Source organism: Dermacentor albipictus, chromosome 4, assembly GCF_038994185.2.
Source record: "Dermacentor albipictus isolate Rhodes 1998 colony chromosome 4, USDA_Dalb.pri_finalv2, whole genome shotgun sequence".
NCBI classification, from domain to species: domain Eukaryota; kingdom Metazoa; phylum Arthropoda; class Arachnida; order Ixodida; family Ixodidae; genus Dermacentor; species Dermacentor albipictus.
Genome location: NC_091824.1, coordinates 139,942,301 through 139,963,471, shown reverse-complemented (window position 1 = coordinate 139,963,471; position 21,171 = coordinate 139,942,301). Strand labels below are relative to the sequence as shown.

At 48.7% G+C, this 21,171-nt stretch overlaps 3 protein-coding genes across 4 annotated transcripts in view; 1 reads left to right on the top strand and 2 right to left on the bottom strand.

Annotated features, from left to right (window-relative positions):
* The window catches only part of LOC139059353 (methanethiol oxidase-like), a 423,146-nt gene that overhangs the window by 173,752 nt on the left and 228,223 nt on the right, over positions 1–21,171 (top strand). The gene's annotated exons all lie outside the window — the stretch shown is intronic.
* On the bottom strand, positions 1,005–4,983 carry LOC139059460 (uncharacterized). The gene is made up of 2 exons (XM_070537889.1): positions 4,609–4,983; positions 1,005–2,630 (listed from the first exon to the last, which is right to left on the bottom strand). Exons 1-2 carry the CDS (start codon positions 4,957–4,959, stop codon positions 1,005–1,007), a joined length of 1,977 nt encoding a protein of 658 aa, XP_070393990.1. The 5' UTR covers positions 4,960–4,983.
* On the bottom strand, positions 11,457–15,535 carry LOC139059716 (uncharacterized). Its single transcript, XM_070538152.1, has 2 exons — positions 15,103–15,535; positions 11,457–12,409 (listed from the first exon to the last, which is right to left on the bottom strand). The coding sequence occupies exons 1-2, from the start codon at positions 15,439–15,441 to the stop codon at positions 12,299–12,301; spliced, it is 450 nt and encodes a 149-aa protein (XP_070394253.1). The 5' UTR covers positions 15,442–15,535; the 3' UTR covers positions 11,457–12,298.

The following is a 21,171-nucleotide window of genomic DNA, read 5'->3' as shown; positions in this document are numbered from 1 at the left end:
AAAGAAAGAAGGAAAGAAGGAAAGAAAGAAAGAAAGAAAGAAAGAAAGAAAGAAAGAAAGAAAGAAAGAAAGAAAGAAAGAAAGAAAGAAAGAAAGAAAGAAAGAAAGAAAGAAAGAAAGAAAGAAAGAAGTGCACCCTTGATGTTCGCAAACCCGTGCCCCTTGCTACTGGGAAACCTGCTTTTCCGCAACGTTAGCCCTCCAATGGCTAAGTGCGCTTTAGAGGCGAAATTTCGCTAACAGCACGAAATTATCACAAAATTCAGCATGAGATCGCCCAAATATCCTTAGAATAGATAGAAACAAATCGTATGGACCGTGGCTGCTTCCGCACAGCGACCATTATGTTTGATTTGAATCGGATATTCGTATACAACCGGATATTCGCACATTTTCGAAGATATATTTTCGAATAGAATACGAATATTAAAAACATAATATTCGAACTTTTCGCATATTCACACACCATTAATTAGTAAGTGTTGTTAAAAGAAATTAACTAGTCTTGGAGTCAGACGAAGTGGGCAAAACCAGTTAAGAAAAAGGAAAAAAGAGAGATTAAGGCGATGGATGGATGGATGGATGGATGGATGGATGGATGGATGGATGGATGGAATTGGACAGGACAAAGCGGGACCGGGCGGGCGGAGAGATGGATGGATGAGAAATCCGCGCGCGTTGAAAGTGATGGCTGATGACCTAACATGACAATTATGATTTTGCACACCATTCACGGTGTGTAAATAATAATTATGAATGTTTACAAATGATAAACATTTGCACATCGTTCACAGTTGCGCCCGTTCAAAGCTAATAACGGAATCTCGTGTAGGCAAGTGTCTCCCAGCATACTTAAAAACATATTGAAGGAGATCTAATGTAGCCGTGTTTATAAGCACTATGCAGGAATGTTTCCCTGAACTGCCTTTGCATGTCTGCGCGGTAGCTTTTCTTATGTTTATGAAACTGGATTTTATGCTGGACGAAGGCGACAAATGCCGCCATCAGAGGGCGACAGGCGCGACCCTCAGATCGTGTATGCAATTCGCCACCCGCGGCAGCGTCTGGCATTGAAACGCTGCGCAGAAGTCGGGCAAGCGCCGCATAAAGTTGGTGCTCCGGGACAGGTGCTTGAGCTCCTCGTGCCTGAAGCACACGTATCGCACGTAGAATAGCATGTAGAATAATTGGCTGGGCGAAATGTACAACAAGCTCCACATTCGGACCGCCCTGTGCCACCCGGCGCCCGCCACGGCGCGCACCGTCGAGCGCAGCGACAGCGCCGGGTAGGAAAGCTCGGTGGGATCCTCGCGGCCGACTTGACCCTGTATACAGTCCACGTGACCGTTAAGCACTTTCGACACCGCCTTGCTCCAGCCTGGGTGGTCGAAGATGGCCTGCCAGAGAGTAGACGCCAGCTGGACACCCACTAGCGCCGCAGTGATGTATGTTTCGCGGCGGGCTTCGACCCTGATATCTGCGTACAGGAAGGGCGATAACACGATAGCGTCCTCCAGGAGTAAGGCGTACGCATCCAAGCCCCTTAAGCGCGTCCAACTCAGAACACCGAGACCGCGGGCGTCGGCGTGCAGCAGCGTCTTGCGCTGAAAAGCTCGGACGGCGATGACGTTGGCGCAATAGTCTTCCGTGAGGTTCGGCAGGAAAATCTGGTACCAGTGCGACAGCTGCGTGGGCAAGAGCAACCGCAGCCGCGAGATCAAGGCATGCGCCTCCTTGGCGTCTTCGGGACTCGCGAATATGTCGGTAGCGACTGCCGCGGAGATGGAGTCGTAGAGGGAGCGGAGTGTGTCGTCTCTCTCTTGGTTCGTGAACTGGTGCACTGATACCAGGTCCCACAATTCGAAGAGGTGACTGGTGTCGGTGTCACAGAACTCGGTCCATAGCGCTGTGCCTTTTTCCGCTGTGCTGTCTAACAGGAACCCTTTTTCGAAAAGGGCAGCCGTGGTTCCGGCGATGAGGAAGGCTAGTGATGTCGCATGGAAATATGGTGAGTCGAGTACGTCGAAGACCGTCCGGATGACACTCGCGTGATTTACCGTGACCATCACGGTGTCGCTGCAGCGGTACGAGCAGACGTCGTTCATGTGAAGCCGCCACTCATCGAGTGATGCTCTCGGGAATAGCTGGCCGAGCACGTCAAACCCGCCATGTAATGGTTCTGTTTTATCGGTCACCAGGCTCGCGTGGTACAGCCGGAGTCGTAAATCCGAGAAGCTTTTGCGCGTCACGTTAACTCCAAGGCGCTGGCTGACGACCGATATTGAGTGGTCGATGAGGGTGCTAGTCGGTTTCCACCGGATGTTCCCAAACTTTCCATATTCAGACGTTTGGGAGACTATCGTGTTGAAGGGCCCTTTGTTAGTCTTAAGGTTCACTTTTAGGCGGAAAGTGAGTGATATTCTGTACTTGATCTCCAGTATACCGGCGGTGTCGACTACTGGAAAATCGTTTGTGCCACTCCATCTGGAGAACATGTCGGCGACATCGTTGACGGCTTCCTTTGTGGGTGACAGTCCCTTTACGAGAACAAATAAGCAGCTGAGGTAGTAAGCGTGTAGGACGTCGCTTGCAGGCGTTCGTAAGGTTCCCTGCAGTGTCGGATACAAGACCTGCAAGCAGAGCGAATGCTATCGCTGAGTCGCTGCGGAACAATCTTAAGCAAATGCTGGTGGAAGCATTCGTCATGTGACGTTGGAGTTGCACAGTTAGTACGAAATTTGTGCAGCCTTATAGTTGCAACACAAGCAGAATTCGAAACTGTACCTTGAGGACGCATTTCACTACGAATAACACTATAGATGCTTTCCAGCATTGTTAAGCAGCCGAAATGAAAGCAGGAAAAGTACTACTTTTTGGACAATGATACACGGTGGACTGCCATGCTAAAGAGCCTTCCGTGGAGCCACAACGTATATTGCACTGCCTTTGCTTGAAGCGACAGCAGTTTGTTATTTCGAAACATTATCGCATTGCTACAAAGTCACAGCGCATCCATCAACACCCTGAGAGCAGCGAAGCGTTAGACACACGTAAAAGGTATCTGAGACACGTGAATACGCGTCTGAAATATGCGATGTGAATTGATTTGATAAAGATGTCATATTTTATTTTTCTCCGCCAAATGTCGGTCACGCAGACAGGCAAGGCACTTTTATTAAGGCGCAGTTATTCTGCTGGCCGCCAAGGAGGGCTGGGCTGGTACCGACCAGCTTATTTCTAAATTCCCCTAGGTCTAACCGACCTGCTTTTTACCTAGTTTGATTTGATCCTATTAGATCATTTGGCATGTGAAAATAAAAATACCTGCCCACGGAAGCCTCTGGAAAGCACCTGATGTTACAGTAAAGCGGGCGGCGCAGTATATGCATAGGGGCAGCGGGGAACCAGTGCTGGAACCACAGCCGGATCCAGGGCGTTCCGATGGTTCGGGCCACCGAACCCGGAGCGTGCCGCTGGGTGTACGTATAGAAGATCGACGTACACCGTAAGCACGCGGAGGCCTCGATGAATCCCCAATGCACGGAGTAGTTTGGATTCTTGCTTTGGTGCCTGAGTCGCTGCCAATGTATACTAAACAATGCCACTATGCTTGCATTTAGTTGTGCCGATTTTCACGAACTTCGCGGCCGCAGTTGCAAGAAACTACGCGCGCATGCCTAGATAATTTCTGTGAACTGCCGGCCACATCTTCTTGGGATAGAATTTATATGGACACTCCAGGCGCATTTCTGCCGTCGCCGCACCCGTGATGTTCCGTATAAAGTCCATGAGCGATAATGCTGTATGTGCGAGCGAAAGTCTTCGATGGTGACTCAGCAAACGCGGTTCAATCTCGCGTGCGGGAGCAAGAAACGCCGGCCGGAAGCGTCTCGGGCGACTGCTAGGGTGCCTCGATGTCCTCCTCGCCCGCCGTTTCGTACAGACCGAAGACAGCCGCGGCGTCTACTACGGAGTTGGGCACGCGAATGGCGGACGCCGTAGGGACGCCTTGCCGGCGCTCGTGTGTCTTGAAAGCAATCTGCGACGTGGCGAAAGTGCGCGCCCGCAAGGCCCTCATCTTAAAAACGATCTGCGATGTTTGCAGAGTGCGCGTAGTGCCGGTAGCTTCGTATGCGCTGTGCTTTCCACGTTTCGTTCGCGTTGAAGCGAGAGCTGCTGGAAGGTCAATTCGTTTGCTGGTGCCGTGATTGCTCAATCCAGCATTTCGACAGCGAGTTTCCGCGCTCATCGAGGGAGATGTGTTCATGTTTAACTGCGTGCGCTTGACACTGCGCTTGCTAATTTAGTTAAAACACGTTGACGGGCTAGTTGGTCTGGATCCACGATAGAGTGTGCAAGAGCGACTGAACGAGGACGTAGAAAGAAGCAGACACACAAAGACAGCGCTGTGCCTGTTTCTTCCTGCGTCCTCGGTCGCTCACGCTTACATATTCAATCTTTGTTAATTTAGTTAGTAAGCGAATGTTTACAAGTCTAACGGCCAGGACAACTACTATGCCCGCAGTCGGTTCTTCGAAACTGCAACTCTTTTTCTTTCGAGCTATTGTGCCGGCTGACTTTCTCCAATATTGGGCCGCGCTCGCATACCTCCGCATGGTATAGCTCAGCGTTGGCTTCAGCGAGTCCATCTCGGTGATAGCAGGCGTGGTCCAGGAAGTTGTTGCATGCGTCCACGGTGCGGTTGGCGCGCCGGTACATCTCGACGACGAGCTTCTCGTAGCAGAAACCCGGCGTCGACGGCAGCGGAGGTGGCTCGTCCGTTTCGCGGTGGAGCGCGTGGCGCAGCGCCCACACGGTTAGGCCTAGCGCGGTGGCCAGGATCGCCGCCCAGCATACGAACTCCGGCGGAACGGGGCCGAATAGCGTCTTGTAGCCGCCGCGTGGGTGTTCAGCGTGGGCCTGCGTCCGGAGCGCTGGTCCAGGGTCGGTGTCGGTCATCCCTCGGCGCCGTCCTTGCGAGAGAATCGCTCGTGGCGCTATTCGCGAGAGCAGCTCGTGGTCGCCTCTTCTTGCGGCTCGGTTGACAGAAAAATTTACGATGTTGTTAATGATGATGTTGTTGTTAATGAGGATGATGATGATTTTCAGGCTGAGCCGCATACCGACCAACAGGGAGTGAACCGAGAAGCGGCGACACACACACACACACACACACACACACACACACACACACACACACACACACACACACACACACACACACACACACACACACACATATATATATATATATATATATATATATATATATATATATATATATATATATATATATATATATATATATATATATATAATATGTAATAAATATATAATTAGATAAGAGTTCATAAATAGCTATGGAGGAAAAAGAGGACAAGTCATGCAGGGTTGCTCGGAGATGAACGTAATGAAGCTCAGAATCTTCCCGCCCGGTCGCCTCATACTGTGTTGAATGGCTCGTTAAAGCCGACCCAGCGCATGTGCTGTGGTATCGCTCCAAATACGCCGAAAGGACAAACCTACTAACAAACGGCTTCGTCCCTTAGGCCTGCCGCTTGAGGATGCCCACGAGATCCTATTCTCGCGATAAATATTAATAACCGCGATGCAGTTCAGTGCGTACCCGTGAATACAGTTAGGTCGGTCGGATTTTCGGCCAGTAACATATGAGCAGAACATGCCTAGAACTGCAATATGCGCACTGCAGATGCAGTGACCACTGATTTGAGTTTACGTAGAGGGTCTGAATTGGACTTGTCTTGAAGGTACTGGTCGCGAGACGGATGCCCAGAGGGTGGACGGATGGATAGATTGATGAAAAACTTTATCAGGATCCTTTAGGGCGTGCCCCAGCGCGCAGCGGACCGCTCCCACGTCGGGACAGTAAGGCCGAGCCTCTCCGCCGTGTCGCGGGCCCGTTGGACAGCCCATAGCTGTTCTTCGAGATTGGGGCAGTTTAGGACAGCATCCCAATGTGAAGAAGTGTTGCTTTCATCGCCGGCTAACGCGTGACATCGCCAGAGCATGTGAGGTAAGTTCGCTAAGTCATTGCATAGTGCACATGCATTTGTCGTCTGAATTTCGGGGTACATCTTGTGAAGAAGTAGGGGGTTTGGGTATGCCCCCGTCTGTAGAAGCCTTAGTGTCAAAGCCTGAGGTCTATGGAGTTTGCAATGTGGGAGGGGGCAGATCCTCCGAGCCAAGTAAAAGTGCTTAGTAATTTCGGTGTACGAGGAAGGAGAGTCCCGATTGTCAGTACCCCCGGCGTCACGCTGCCCGGTAGCCATGCGGTCGATGATCCCTCGCGCAGCTCCGTGTGCCGACTCATTGATGTTGGGCGGGGCACCCTCGATATGTCCCATGTGGACTGGAAACCAGATCAATGTGTGTGGCTTGATCTCTTTGCTTTCTAATATCCCTAGGGCCAGCTCGGATCTGGTTCCTTTGACAAACGCCCTAACAGCTGATATCGAGTCACTGTAGATTGATGTCCTCTTGTCGTCACATAAGGCCATCGCTATTGCAGCCTGCTCTGCGCTTTCAGAGGATGTCGTCCGAATCGAGATTGCTTCGTTATTTACCTTTCATGATTTGTGGTAACTACAGCGAAGGCCTGTCCGTCGGCGTAGCGCGCTGCGTCTACGAAACTGTTCGAAGCCCGTTCACGAGCGTTTTCCAGGAGACCACACCGTTCTTCAACCCCCGACAGACCGACGAGTGACCCACGAGTTATTAACGACAGGTCAACAAATACTACAGGACCAACGTCTCGGAAGAACGCAATACGCTCCCCCACACAAAGCTCTCAAAAAACTCCAGGCAAGGGACTGGCGCCGCCTGCAAACCAACACATACCCACACTTGTCTCGCCTACACGCGATCTCCCGAGGGATACCACCACAGCAGGTGTGGTATCGCTGTGTGGTGCTACACCAGGGATACGTCTCGGACGTATCCCTGGTGTAGCAACCACACAGCGACACTCACGCACATAACACACGAATGTACCGACCATCCGGGCGTCGCAATTTCACCACGAGTCACAACGTGGTCTTCGAGGCGAGACTCTCCGAAGTGGATCTGGGAAGCCAAATGGCGACCCTTGACTAGGCCCGGCGAGTCGCGATCACCAGTGGAGCCCTGTCAGAGGAAACCACCCAGGAATAAACCGCGCAATGGTTTCTGCAATAATGAAGTTCCTCCTCCTCCTCCTCCTCCTCCTACTCCTCCTCCTCCTCCTCCTACTCCTCCTCCTCCTCCTCTTCCTCCTCCGCCTCCTCCTCCTCCTCCAGGAGAGCCTTCGCACGCGCCCGACGTCTTCCCACGTTGTGTTCTGCATGGACGTTTCGTGGGATCGACCGACAGTGATGCGGTCCCGCTGCTCTCGAGGGATGCTGCGGAACTTTGTTTTGATTACTCTGGGGGGGGGGGGGGACGCCCAGCTCCTGTAAGATGTGTCTTCCAGCTTGTGTGGTAGATAGCCTGACGAACTGGGCCCACTCCTGTGCTTCCGCTATTTCCTCTAGCGTGTTATGCATGCCAAGTTGAAGTAAGCGTTCCGTGGGAGTGTATATGTGGAGGTCGGAAGCTCGCTTGATTGCCTTCCTGATTAATGCATTGAGCTTATCACGCTCCGATCTTTGCCAGTTGTGCATGGCCGCGACGTAAGTGAACTGACACATTACGAACGCATGTACCAATCTCACGAGGTTATCTTCTCCGAGGCCTTTCTTGTAGAATATTTAAGGCACTTGGTGTTGCAGAATTATAAAGTATTGCTCCGTGCTTGATTGTTGTCTCCAGCTGTTTTTATTGTGCTGGCATATAATGTGTAAATTGTATCCCCCCCTATGTGATGTCTTTCGGGGACTTTAGGGTATTAAAAAATATCAAGGCAGGAGCGGAAAAGACTCTTGTATAAGTTCGGAAGGCACTTTCGATTACTACCCCATGTAGCGTGTGACAGCAGCTTTAAAAAGTTCATTGTTTTCAGTCATTTTATTTTCAGATTTTCAATACGGGGAATAAATGTGAGCTTTGAGTTTAAAGTGATTCCCAGGAATTTATGTTGGCTACTCACAGAGAGTTGGTCTCCCTTGATTGTAATACTATGCAGTGGTGCTACCCCTCTCTTGTTTGAGGAGTGTACGCAGGTACCTTTTTGGGTGCTTATTTTGAAGCCGTTCCCATCCGCTCATTTAGATAATTTGCTTATACAAAGCTGTACTTGTTCGCAAATAGCAATATTGCATGATTTGAAACTTACTTGCACATCGTCAACATAAACGAAATAAGACATTGCGCGGGGAACGACTGTATCCGGGCTGTTGATTTTTACAATAAATAGTGTGCAACTAAGTACGCCCCCTTGCTGAACACCAGTTTCTTGGGTGAATTATTTAGATAAAGAGTTACCAAATTCTACGCGAGAAGTGTGGTTAGACATGTTGCTTTCAATTGCGTTTAACATGTTCCCACGGACGCTCATGGCGGAAAGATCGCGGAGGATCCCAAATCGCCATGTCGTGTCATACGCTTTCTCTAGGTCTAGAAATACTGAAAGTAAAAACTGCTTATGAATGAATGCGTCTCTAATGTTTGCCTCAATGCGCACAAGGTGGTCTATTGTCGACCTTGCCTCTCGGAAACCGCACTGAAGGGGGTCTTTTTTGATACCTTTTAGGAAGCTGAATAAGCGTTTTTCCATAATCATTTTTATCATTTTATAAATGAATGAGCATTTTTTCAAAAAATTTGCACAGACAGCTTGCAAGCGCTATTGGCCTGTAGCTGCTGGGGCTTTCCCCTGTTTAAGAACGGGGATGACTATAGCTTCTTTCCAGGATGGTGGAATATACCCCGCTACCCACATGGCAGTTTGTCCAGTGTTTCAGGCTGTAGGTGCCGAATCATTTCGTATATGCATTGTTTGCTATGTTTGCTACGCACGCACAATGAGGCCACTTTAACCCATCACCCATATGTTCCCATGCATTATATCGAACATGAGAGATCTGGAGCACGTGTTTCATTTTATATTGCGATAAAAATTGTATAGACACTGCAAGCGAATTCTTGCCGTCGCTGTCGGCAAAGAAATGTTTCGTCCTTAGATTTATCGGTGTGTATACAACAACCGTAAATAAGCTCTAAAAATGGGGCATTTTACTATAATATCGTATTGCTTTACAGTCGCGCCAAGTATGTACAGCATTATGTAATTCTGTTGTACACTTAAGAGCACAGTCTTGCGTAAAGCCAGCCCAGTCTTGCAATTCCCGTGCAAGACTTCACCGACCTGATGCAGTAAACGTGCAGTACTTCGGTAAGCTAAAACACGGTTAAGCTGCACAGTGCCACTGTGCCTTGCGAGTGCTCTATTCAATACGTGCTGCTACGTGAAGCAGGTGAAAACAAACGAACAAAATTGACAAGTAAATGTGCTGTCAGCCCACATCTATGATATATTAAATTGGTATTCTGTGCTCGCTTGCAGATATCGCATTGCACAGTACTACTAGTTATGCACGAATAAAAATCCGAAAAGCCTAAAACAAATCATTAAACGCTATTCATAAAAAAAATTGAGAACACTGCAGATCTTACGACAGAGGCAGGACGTAAGGAGTAGTGCATGTTTGTACGTCCATACTGGAGCCGCCTCTGCATTCCCGACCAACATATAGAGCATCTTATACCGTAGGCAGGAAGGTAAAAAAAATGAAAAAGAAAAGTAAATCCAATATACATATGCATACAACTGTCAAGGGACATCCAGCCTCAACAGCAGAAAGTAGTAGTCAAGAACTTAACCGATCTTCTAATCGCATATTGAACATCTGTGCCAAGATAAGGGGTTACTGGCCCCATCCAAAATAATTTTTCTACTGTTCCCGGGCACTACCATTGCCTACTTTTGTTTCCGGTGGTTATGGTGCCTTTTGCTGGTCGTACCCTTTGTGAAAGCTCACTGTCTAAGCAGGGAATTGATGTCGCCAGTTGAAAAGGCTTCAGAATAAAGAGCTGCAGGCGAGTTCTGTCCATGCGCATGCGCACTTGAGACGTGATAGTGCTCTCGTTTACAAACACGAGATATCTGCACGTAAAGTTTCGTGCACTAAACTGCGCGAAAGAAAACTTCCGACGTGCCCCCGCGGAAGCATGATTTACTCGGAAAAGGAAATTTATGATAAGGTGTGCCACGCAATTAGCTAGGCTAATAAATCTCTAGCCTGTCTACGCACCGAGTCGATCTTGTTCGCTCCAGTTTGCTTTAAGCATATGCAGCGGTTATCGCGAATTAAAAAATCAATTACAAATCATAAAGAAAAAATCTGTGCGCATTGCTGCTGGTTCGATGCAGGTCTTCGCTTTTCACGTAGCCAAAGAGTTTTGGTTGCGTGCGGTATATATGTGGCATCTTTTACATATATATGTATATATATCTATAAAAATTACGCACTTGTAATCGCATACGGTTTCAGTTCCTCTCCAGTGTCATAGGAAATGTGCAGGGAAAGATCAATTATTGCGATGTCATTTGCCTCAAGCAGTGACCTACATTATAACTTCCTCGCCATGGTCTAGCACTTTTTTTCAAGTTTTGTATTTCCACCTGAACCATATGCTCAAGCCGCAAACAATGAACTGGCACCAAAGCGTTCAAATGACGCGAGTATAGGGCACCTGCGAATGTCCATACAGCGCCGTGTCCTGTATTATGGGCTGAGCTTACACGTCGTCACACGGGCAGGATTGAGATCGACCGGTCGTGTATGCAGCCTGCCGCGGCATCTATCGGCAGTGGATGACACTGAAACGCTTTGCAGAAGTCCAGCACATGCCGCATGAAATGTGTGCTCCGGGCCCGCTCCTCGTAAAGCTTGTCGTGGACACTGTTGATAAACACGTACTGCCTATAGAACAGCATGTAGAAGAGCTGACTGGGTGACAGCTTCGAGAAGCCCCACATTTTGACCGGCCGGTGCCATCCTGCGCCCGCCACTGCACGCAGTGTCGACCGCAGCGACAGCAGCGGGTGCTGGACATAGGTGGGGTCCTCGTCTTCCACGTGATCGCCGTTGCAGTGAGCTTGTCGCTCGAGCTGTTGAGAAACCGCGTTGCTCCAACCGCGGTGCATGAACAGGGCCTGCCATAGGATACTGGCAATCTGGACGCCCACAAGAGCCGCGATGACATAGGTTTCTTGGAGAGCTTCGAACCTCATATTTGCGTACATGGCGGGCGAGACTGCGATGAGGTCGCCCCGACGGTTCGCTTGCATGTCGTCTACCGTGTGGGACAACCACATCCAGCCGACAACGTGGTCGAAGTCATGTAGGGTGGTCTTTCGCCGGAACGCTCCGATGGCGATGACGTTGGCGAATTGTCTTCCGTCAGGATCGGCAGGAATATCTGGTGCCAGTGGAACGCCTGCGTGGGCAAGAGCAACCGCAGTCGTGAGATCAGGGCGCTTGCTTGCTTGGCGTCTTCAGGACTCGCGAATACGTCGGTGGCGTCCGCGATGACCGCTCCGGAGATGGAGTCGTAGAGGGAGCGGAGTGCGTCGTCCTTTTCCTTGTTGGTGAGCTGCTGCTGGAACACCAGCTCCCACAGCTCGAAGAGACCACCGGTGGAGGAGTCGCAGAAATCGGTCCATAGCGCGGTGCCTCTGCCCGGGACGCTGTCCGACAGGAACTCTCTTTCGAACAGGGCAACCGCGGTTTCGACGATGAGGTGCGTTGATGAATGTGCGTGGATGAATGTGCGTGAAAGCGCGGGGACTCGAGGATGTCGAAAAGCGTCCGGATGGCACTCGCGTCGTTGACCGTGACGGCCATGTTGTCGCTGCAGCGGCATGAGCAGACGTCGTCCACGTGAAGCCGGCACTTATCGAGCGATGCCCTCGGGAAGAGCTGGCCGAGCACGTCGAATCCACCGGTCAGCGGCTCCGTCTCATCGTTTGTTCTGGTTCGCCTGAGACAGCAGCAGTTGGAACTCTACAATATCTCTGCGCGTCAGTTTAACTCCGAAGCGTGCGCCGAGGGTCAGAAGCGAACGCTCGACGGAGGCGCGCGTTTCTTCGTCTTCGGCGTTCCAAAATTCCCCCGCGATTTCATTCCCTCGGTGAAGCTCGTCCATGCAGGCGCACCCATCGGCTTTAAGGTCGAGTAGGAGGGTAAAAGCGAGCGACACTCCGAACTTGATCTCTAATATACCGGCGATGTCGACTACTCGAAGCTCGGCTCCGCCGTCCCAGCTAAAGAACATGTCGGCGACAGCGTTGAGGGCTCCCTCAGTGTTCGACGCTCCCTTCGAAAAAAACCTTTAGGCAGCTGATGTAGTAGACACGTAGCACATCGCTTGCCAGCATTTGCAGAATACCTTGTAGAGTCGGATGCACGACCTGCAAGCGGAGAAAATGCAATCGCTGAGTGGCTGCTGATCGCAAGTGGACTGGTATACACTCTAAGAAAAATCCCAGGGAAAACAGGAGTAACTGGGCAGTTTATTAGTCCTAAAAAGGGTGCTTTCGTCCCTCAAGGGAGTAGCTGCATGAATGTGCTTGTCGTGTGCAAATTTCGGAGAGTAAGTGTTTGGTCCCTGGTCGGAAAGTGTGCAACGGGAGGACGAACGACAACAGTTACTCCCCATGCGCTCCGCTGTTTTCGTCCGTGTCGTGGAGTGTTTCGGCAAAAGCAGCATTGTCTTTAAATTGTGAATAGTTCGAAGTTGGTGCACTGTCTGTTGAACTACATGCAAAGCAGCAATTTGCATCTTCGTGAAAATATTGCGTGAAATTTAAAAGCTGGAATGTGAAGAGCCATGCTCCTCGTTCGCGCGCCCGATGCGATCGATGCACATTAAACGTGCAAGTCATTGATAGACTGGCAGATTTTGCTTGTCAATAGTACCTAAGTTCCTTCCGTTCCGATGAAATTACGAACTTAACTGAAGCGATGTGTAGCTCAAACGGGACACGCTAAGCCACAGAGAAATTGTCCTTGGGTGCCCCGTTGTGTTGTCTTGGGTGCCCCGTTTGAGCTCGCTACACGTATACGTCTCGTAGTGCCTCAGTTCAAATCACCCTAGGAATTCTCGGGCCGATTTCTTTTCGCGCTCGCTTATGGTTGCCATTACACTCAGCGTTAGACTCTCCCCGCAGAGCGTACACAAAGGGTGAGTCGCTTTTATACTGCCGCACCTGCGTTTCGATGCTTAACCTGTCTGAATATCCTGTTTCTTCAACGGATCGGCTGTGGTTCAGGACATCCCAAAATAGGATGGCGTCGGTGCAGCTAAAGTTTTCGAGGATTTCATTGGTGCTCCTGATACGCTGCCGAATTCCTTTATTGTCGATAGTACCTTTTCAACACTGGTGTTATCCGTGCAGAAGAACGATAGATCATCTGCATAAGCTAAGACTTTTACATCATTACCCAGTATATTGAAGCCAAGGATGTAACTCGACTGAATTACGCTTAAGCATAGCGGTTCCAGGTAAAGGGCGAATAGCAGTGGGGACATCGGGCATCCTTAATTAACGGATGAGCAAATAGAAATGGGTTCGGAGAGATGGCCATTAATCACTAAACGAGTAGTACAACATGTGTAGCAAAGCCTAAGGTCTTTAAGCACAACGGAGCCAACATTGGCATGCTCCAGAAGAGAAAATAAGTAGGAGTGACTGACATGATCAAAAGCTTTATTTACTCTCGCCTTTACTCTCGCATTTAGCCGCTCTCGCCTTTACTCTTCGCCATATACTTAGAACCGCTTTGCTTAAGCGTGCTTTGCAACTCGAGCATTAAAGGATACACAGAAGCGTTTCTCATGTGAAGTCGAACGCGCACCGATCCTCTCGAATTTGTACATCTATGTATGGCGTCTTCATTCTTATCGACTGATATTATGTTACATTAATTCATATTTGTTGTCTTTTGAGTAAAGAAACTTGGAACAATGCTAGAATAATAATTCACGAGAATGGAGAGGTTACAGAATCGAATAATTATAGGTCTAGTAGCTTGCTTACGGCAGCGCCCAAAATATGTACGAAAGTAATCTTTAGAGCCATAAGAGTAACACAACTTCAGTCATCCAAGAAAATGAGCAGCTATTGAAAGCGATATTGATATGAAAGGGATATTAAATGGATTGAAAGGTGTTTGAATGCCCAGAAGGGGCGTTTGTAGCCAGAAAGACAAAGTTCAGAAGAACCGACGTACTGTCCATCAATCATATTCTGGCTCAACCACTTCCCTTGCAGCTCTCACGGACACTAGTGCAGGGCACCCTGTAGTAATTGTTTGAAAATGCGGATTGACAGCTGCGCGTCTCTTTAAGTGAGCAAATGATCGCTATCACCGTTTCTCACTATGTGCAGAACTGCGATTTCCTTTGTTCATATTCTTATTAAGCAAACCTTTCTTTGCCTCTTCCCCTTGGCTTTGCTACATTCGTGCATACAAATAACCAACTAGTGGCACTGGGTATGCATGTGCCCGTGTAGACAACCTGCCGCTGTATGGTGTCTGGCTTAGTAGATTATTTGGGTCACTGAGTATGTGCCACTCACTATATGCCCGAACGGACAACATCGGCAATGGGAATGTGCAACTGAACATGCACCCATTCTTGGCTAATCCTCCAGAATGGATGTGCCACTGTGACTCAAGGAACGTAAAGCCTCAAACGTAATTTAGATACGTGTCGTGCTTCTCTATGGTACACCTATAATTCGTTTATTCATTCTATTTCGCATCATGCAGTTTGGAGACAGTTGGTCTGAAAGAATGCGATGCTTGGGGGGGGGGGGGGGGGACTGTAGCTCCAGCACAAGGAACAGCGATTGCAACGGGCTCGGCACACATTTTTTTTCTTCTTAATTTTCTTCTCAATTTCCTCCCGTCACGGCGCGTCACACATTGACATTGTCCTCGCGACGCAGACAGCTAATAGCAACAGGCGACGAGGTCGTCTCGTCCGCCGCTGATGCTACCTTGCTAAATCAAACAAGTTTCGCGTTATTCAGACTCCAACGTTGCGTTGTATCTACGGGTATTGATTTCTTTTTCTTTGGGAGGCACGCGGCTTTACCTGTGTGAGGAGCTGCTCTTGCTTGGCGCCTTCGAGTGCGTCTCGGTAATAGCAGGTGTAGTCCAGGAAGTTGCTGCACGGGTCAACGGTGCGGTTGGCGCGCAGGGACAACTCGAACACGAGCTGGCCGCAGCAGAAAGCCTCCGGCGGCAGAGACGCGTCGCCCGAGCCGAGGTCGCGCGTGTGTCGCAGCACCCACACGGTCACGCCGACCGCGGTGCCCAGCAGCGCCGATAAGCACACGTAGTCCAGGTGGACGGGGCCGAAGGACACCGTGCCGCAGCCGAGAGGTGGTCGCCGGTCGGTCGCCGCTGCCGGCTCGCAAACGGCGTCGGCCATTGTTGTGCCCCGCTCCAGGATTGGAACGCTCGGGCTACGAATCGCGAGACGGGCTCGTGGTCACTTGCTCGTCTTGGTGTTGTTGTTGTTGTTGTTGTTGTTGTTGACGAAAATGACCCCAGGCAATGGCACACATTTGCTACCAGGCATTGATTGCTCAAGAAGCGGATGGTAGAGAAATAAGATGCAGGGTAATAGTAGGAATAATAATAAAACAAATAAAGCTAGGAATTCTTGATAATATGATTATTTATTTAATGTTGACTTAAGAATATAGGACTGTGAAGTAGAACTTGTTGAGAAAGAAAAGAAAAACAACTTTAATGATATGGAGTGCAGGGAAGTCGGCCTGGGGTACATTCTTCTCGCCACCTACTCTGCGGGTGCGAAATGGGACGGGGAAGTCCGTGTTGTTTAACAGTCAGTCTAGCTACTATAAGGAAAGAGAGAAGCGATTCAAAGCTGGAAAGGGACGAGGTAAAGAAAAGAAAGAGAAACCAGGGCTACGTGATAAACGAAATAGAACTGAGATTTGCATTAGAGTTAAAACAAAAGAAAGCAAAAGTCAAATTTGTGTTTGAGTCTTCTTTTGTTCAAAATGAAATCGCACCTGGCTGGGCATGCTGAGCTGTGCCCAGGACGGCGATGATGACTTCATGTAATGTGTCGCAAATCAGCTACAGCGCTCCCAGAAAAACAAGATCACCCATTTATTTCGTGGCCCCTTAACGGTTTTAATTCACAGAAGGTTAACTGCATATGTAACATGGAGTTGTGAAAATCAAAATTTGCGAATGCGAATAAAAAAATAATCGAATACGAATATTCTGCTTTGAACATCGAATTTAATATCGAATAATCATACGCACATGCATTCATTAGTATGTTGTGTTAATTTGTTAGGTTGGAACATTGCAATTGCCATTTTCAACGTTAAAAAACCTGCCCTAGTACGCTGGTATACTAAAGCATTGTGTATTTGGCTCATGTTAACTTAGGATACTTGGTAATTCCCACTAACTGTCCTCGCCAGCCTGTTCCTTATTATAACGCGTCAAATGCCCGTAAACTCGGAGGGGCTTGACCCTCAGCAAGGCGTCAGTCGCCACACTTGCTGTCAAGCAATAAGATCAGAGTTTACAGCGACAATGAAAGAAAGAAAGAAAGAAAGAAAGAAAGAAAGAAAGAAAGAAAGAAAGAAAGAAAGAAAGAAAGAAAGAAAGAAAGAAAGAAAGAAAGAAAGAAAGAAGTGCACCCTTGATGTTCGCAAACACGTGCCCCTTGCTACTGGGAAACCTGCTTTTCCGCAACGTTAGCCCTCCAATGGCTAAGTGCGCTTTACAGGCGAAATTTTGCTAACAGCACGAAATTATCACAAAATTCAGCATGAGATCGCCCAAATATCCTTAGAATAGATAGAAACAAATCCTATGGACCGTGGCTGCTCCCGCACAGCCACCATTATGTTTGATTGTAATCGGATATTCGTATACAACCGGATATTCGCACATTTTCGAAGATGTATTTTCGAATAGAATACGAATATTAAAAATATAATATTCGAACTTTTCGAATATTCGCACACCATTAATAAGTAAGTATTGTTAAAAGAAATTAACTAGTCTTGGAGTCAGACGAAGTGGGCAAAACCAGTTAAGAAAAAGGAAAAAAGAGAGATTAGGGCGATGGATGGATGGATGGATGGATGGATGGATGGATGGATGGATGGATGGACGGACGGATGGACGGACGGATGGACGGACGGACGGATGGATGGATGGATGGATAGATGGATGGATGGACGGACGGATGGACGGACGGACGGACGGACGGACGGATGGGATTGGACAGGACAAAGCGGGACCGCACGGACGGACACATGGAGGGATTACAACTCCCCACGCGTTGAAAGTGATGGCTGATGGCCTAACATGACAAATATGATTTTGCACACCATTCATGGTGTGCAAATAATAATTATGAACATTTACAAATGATAAACATTTGCACATAATCCACAGTTGCGCATGTTCAAAGCTAATAACGGAATGTCGCGTAGGTAATTGTCTCCCAGGATACTTAAAAACATCTTGAAGGAGATCTAATGTAGCCATAATTATAAGCACTATGCATGAATGTTTCCCTGAACTGCCTTTGCAAGTCTGCGCGGCAAATTTCTTATTTTTATGAAACTTGTTTTATTTGGCGCGATAATTGGGCAACATGAACACGAAGGACGTTGCGCTACCTCCAGCCGTGGGTTTATTGAAACAGTAAGTGCGATTTTTGTACATACGCATTTCACAACAATCACTTCCACGTCCAACTAAACATTACCGCACAAAAAGATTTAATCTCCTCATCCTGAAGGAGATTCGTTTCGGTTCGTTTCTTGTACTCGGTGTATAGTATACCGACTTTCTTAGGAAAGTAAGTTTTCTCCCGCTTGCTAATTATGGAGCAAATTCTTGGCCACTCACAAGCGGCTGAAAAAAAAAAAATTGGCATTATTCGCGATGCCTGCGACCTATAGGTGGCGCGCGCGGTAAACCAAGATGGCTGTCCGGAGGAGGATCGCGGGCGATGCGGAGGTATGGTGGCTAGAAGTAGAGGTGGCGCCAACGCCCGTATTTTTGCGGCAAAAGCGCGCTCCTTCGATTCATGCCGCCGCCACAGTGGCCGTGGTGGCGCTGCGGTCAGCATTGCGATGTCTCTCCTGGCCCCTTCGCCTCTTACCCTCGCTATTTGGGCATGAGTACGTGTGTTTGTCGTCTTCTCGGTTCGACTTTACGCGCATGTAATTTTCACGGTGTTTCGTTTGCGGTGAGAGATTGCTCGTTAGCATGTAGGCTTTACTTCCGTGCCCTGTTTCAGCCAAATGAAGCATCGCGCAAAGAAAGCGAAGTAAACGCACTGCTTTGTACCAAACTGCACGTCCGGTTACGTATCGTCAAGGAAGACGGGAAACGTGTCACTTTGTTTTCTGTGCCAAAGGACGCCGAACGTTTTGAAACGTGGCGGCGGGCTGTCCCTTGGGCTGACGAATTTCTGGACGAGAAGTCAGCCCCCTGTGAGCTTCACTTCCACGAACAATACATTGTGTGCCACTTCACGGACGTGGTCAACGGCGGAAGAGTCGATTCCCCGTGATCAGCCCATGCTTACAAGGCACACAGTGCGCACAATTTACCCAAATGCTCCGTCGCACCTCTCCAAGAAAGCAACCCTCGCCACTGCTGTTCACAGGGGAGGACTTTTATATCCGTCAGATGAGCTGAATGCACTGGTGACATCACTGGAAAACACTCACCCACTGCTTCCGTGTGAAACAAGTAAGAAGCGACAGCTTTATGGATCTGGTATCTCTTCTCCAGCTTACCAAGTTGAACCTCGTTGGCTGCCCTGAACACAGAAAAACACTAACGAATAGAATCATAAAGTTCTATGTCCTCACAAGGCTCCATTTCTGCGTCGAATCTGAGAACGTGAAACGGGACGAAATGCGGGAGCGAATGAAGGTGCTGAAAGTATCTCGAGTGCTCTGAATTGTGCCTTGAGAACCTTTCTACAAACCTGTTTTCTATTAATGACTTTTAGTTTCAGTTATGTGCAATTTCTTTTTGATTTGTGTTCCCAAGAAGTCCTCTACTTCGTGAATAAATGTCGTTCTGGCAACCTGGATTTGGTTGCTGAGGTTTGTGACGGTTTCTGCTGTGTTCCTTCATTAGTTGGAACTGGCCGTCATGAGCTCGAACATCGTATGAGAATCACGAGCATCTCGCTATCGACTGCGGTGCGATAATCAATCGCTCTAAGAGCTGAAACTGCGTGTGGAACTTTATTCACTATACGCCTTTCAGTCCTCACTTGCAATTTTAACTCGTTGGCACGATTCCCGTGCCGATAAAGACTGAGCCGAGGACTGAGCCCGGTTGGCAAATCTACACCAGGGAAGGGGAAAAGGCGAGGAAAGAATCAAAGAAGAGAAAGGCCACTGGGTGATGTATCGGGCATGCGCTGTCTGCGCTACCTTATCAGGACAGCACTGATATCACGCGTGCGCTTGACCATTTAAGAGCGTGCCAATAAGCCCTTGGCGGCCTCTTGCTCCTACCATCGTGTACTTGCCTCGATCTTTACCAGACACACGTCGCGCACGTTACAGGCGTCATAGAGTTTCTTCGAACAGCGGTGCCTACCATTTTCCGCATCTACAGTGACCGTGTCGGCGTGAAAAGGCTCATTGAAGAGGCTTACATACGTGCACATTGCCACATACTCAGGGATCGAAGTTGGTCCGTCCGACGGTTGTCCTCCATACCTGTTCCCTCAGCCCAGCAGCCCGATGCGCTATCGATTCGACGATGGACTACCCGGTCACCCAACTAGGCGGAAAAACAATTGGAGGCATCATAATCATCATCATCATCAGCCTGGTCACGCCCACTGCAGGGCAAAGGCCTGTCGCATATTTCTCCAACAAACCCGGTCATGTACTAATTGTGGCCATGCCGTCCCTGCAAACTTCTTAATCTCATCCGCCCACCTAACTTTCTGCCGCCCCCTGCTACGCTTCCTTTCCCTTGGAATCCAGTCCGTAACCCTTAATGACCATCGGTTATCTTCCCTCCTCATTACATGTCCTGCCCATGCCCATTTCTTTTTCTTGATTTCAACTAAGATGTCATTAACTCGCGTTTGTTCCCTCACCCAATCTGCTCTTTTCTTATCCCTTAACGTTACACCTATCATTCTTCTTTCCATAGCTCGTTGCGTCGTCCTCAATTTGAGTAGAACCCTTTTCGTAAGCCTCCAGGTTTCTGCCCCGTAGGTGAGTACTGGTAAGACACAGCTATTATACACTTTTCTCTTGAGGGATAATGGCAACCTGCTGTTCATGATCTGAGAATGCCTGCCAAACGCACCCCAGCCCATTCTTATTCTTCTGATTATTTCCCTCTCATGATCCGGATCCGCAGTCACTACCTGCCCTAAGTAGATGTATTCCCTTACGACTTCCAGTGCCTCGCTGCCTATTGTAAATTGCTGTTGTCTTCCGAGACTGTTGAACATTACTTTAGTTTTCTCCAGATTAATTTATGTCTCCAGATTGGAGGCATAAATAGGTATAAAGTTACTCTCCGGAAAGTGAAAGAAGTATCCTAAGGATGCTTACACATTAAGAAGAAGAGAAAAGAGATAGATAAAAAAATTCCGAGCACTTCCACTATGTGAAGATTGAAGACCTGCGGAGCTGTTTAGCGCACGAAACAGAAGTGACCTAGAATATTGAACAAAGGTACGAAGGTATTTATTGTCCTAATCATTGCTCACCATAGCGACATAGCCACGCACACATATTCGCGTATCACCTCTGCTATTAAATGTCTACGTAACGTAACACAATGAATGGCTCATGCCCCCCTAAGCGCGACCTGCAGATTACGACGACAAAATAGAAGTGAAATTCAACGCTGGAATGATGAGTGGAAAAGGAGCCAGCTGTGGCAGACGACGACAACGAACGCGCGAGCAGTGGCACTAGCGCGTGATCGTGGTTGAGGTGAGTGAGTGAGTGAGTGAAACAACTTTATTTTGTCCACTAGAGACTTAAGCAAACGCCACGCCACCTGGCTAGGCCCACTCGGGGACCATCAGGTGGAACCTACGGCCCTGTCGCGAGCCCTCTGGACTGCCAGGGTTTGAGAGGTCTGATCCTGGGCCCTAATC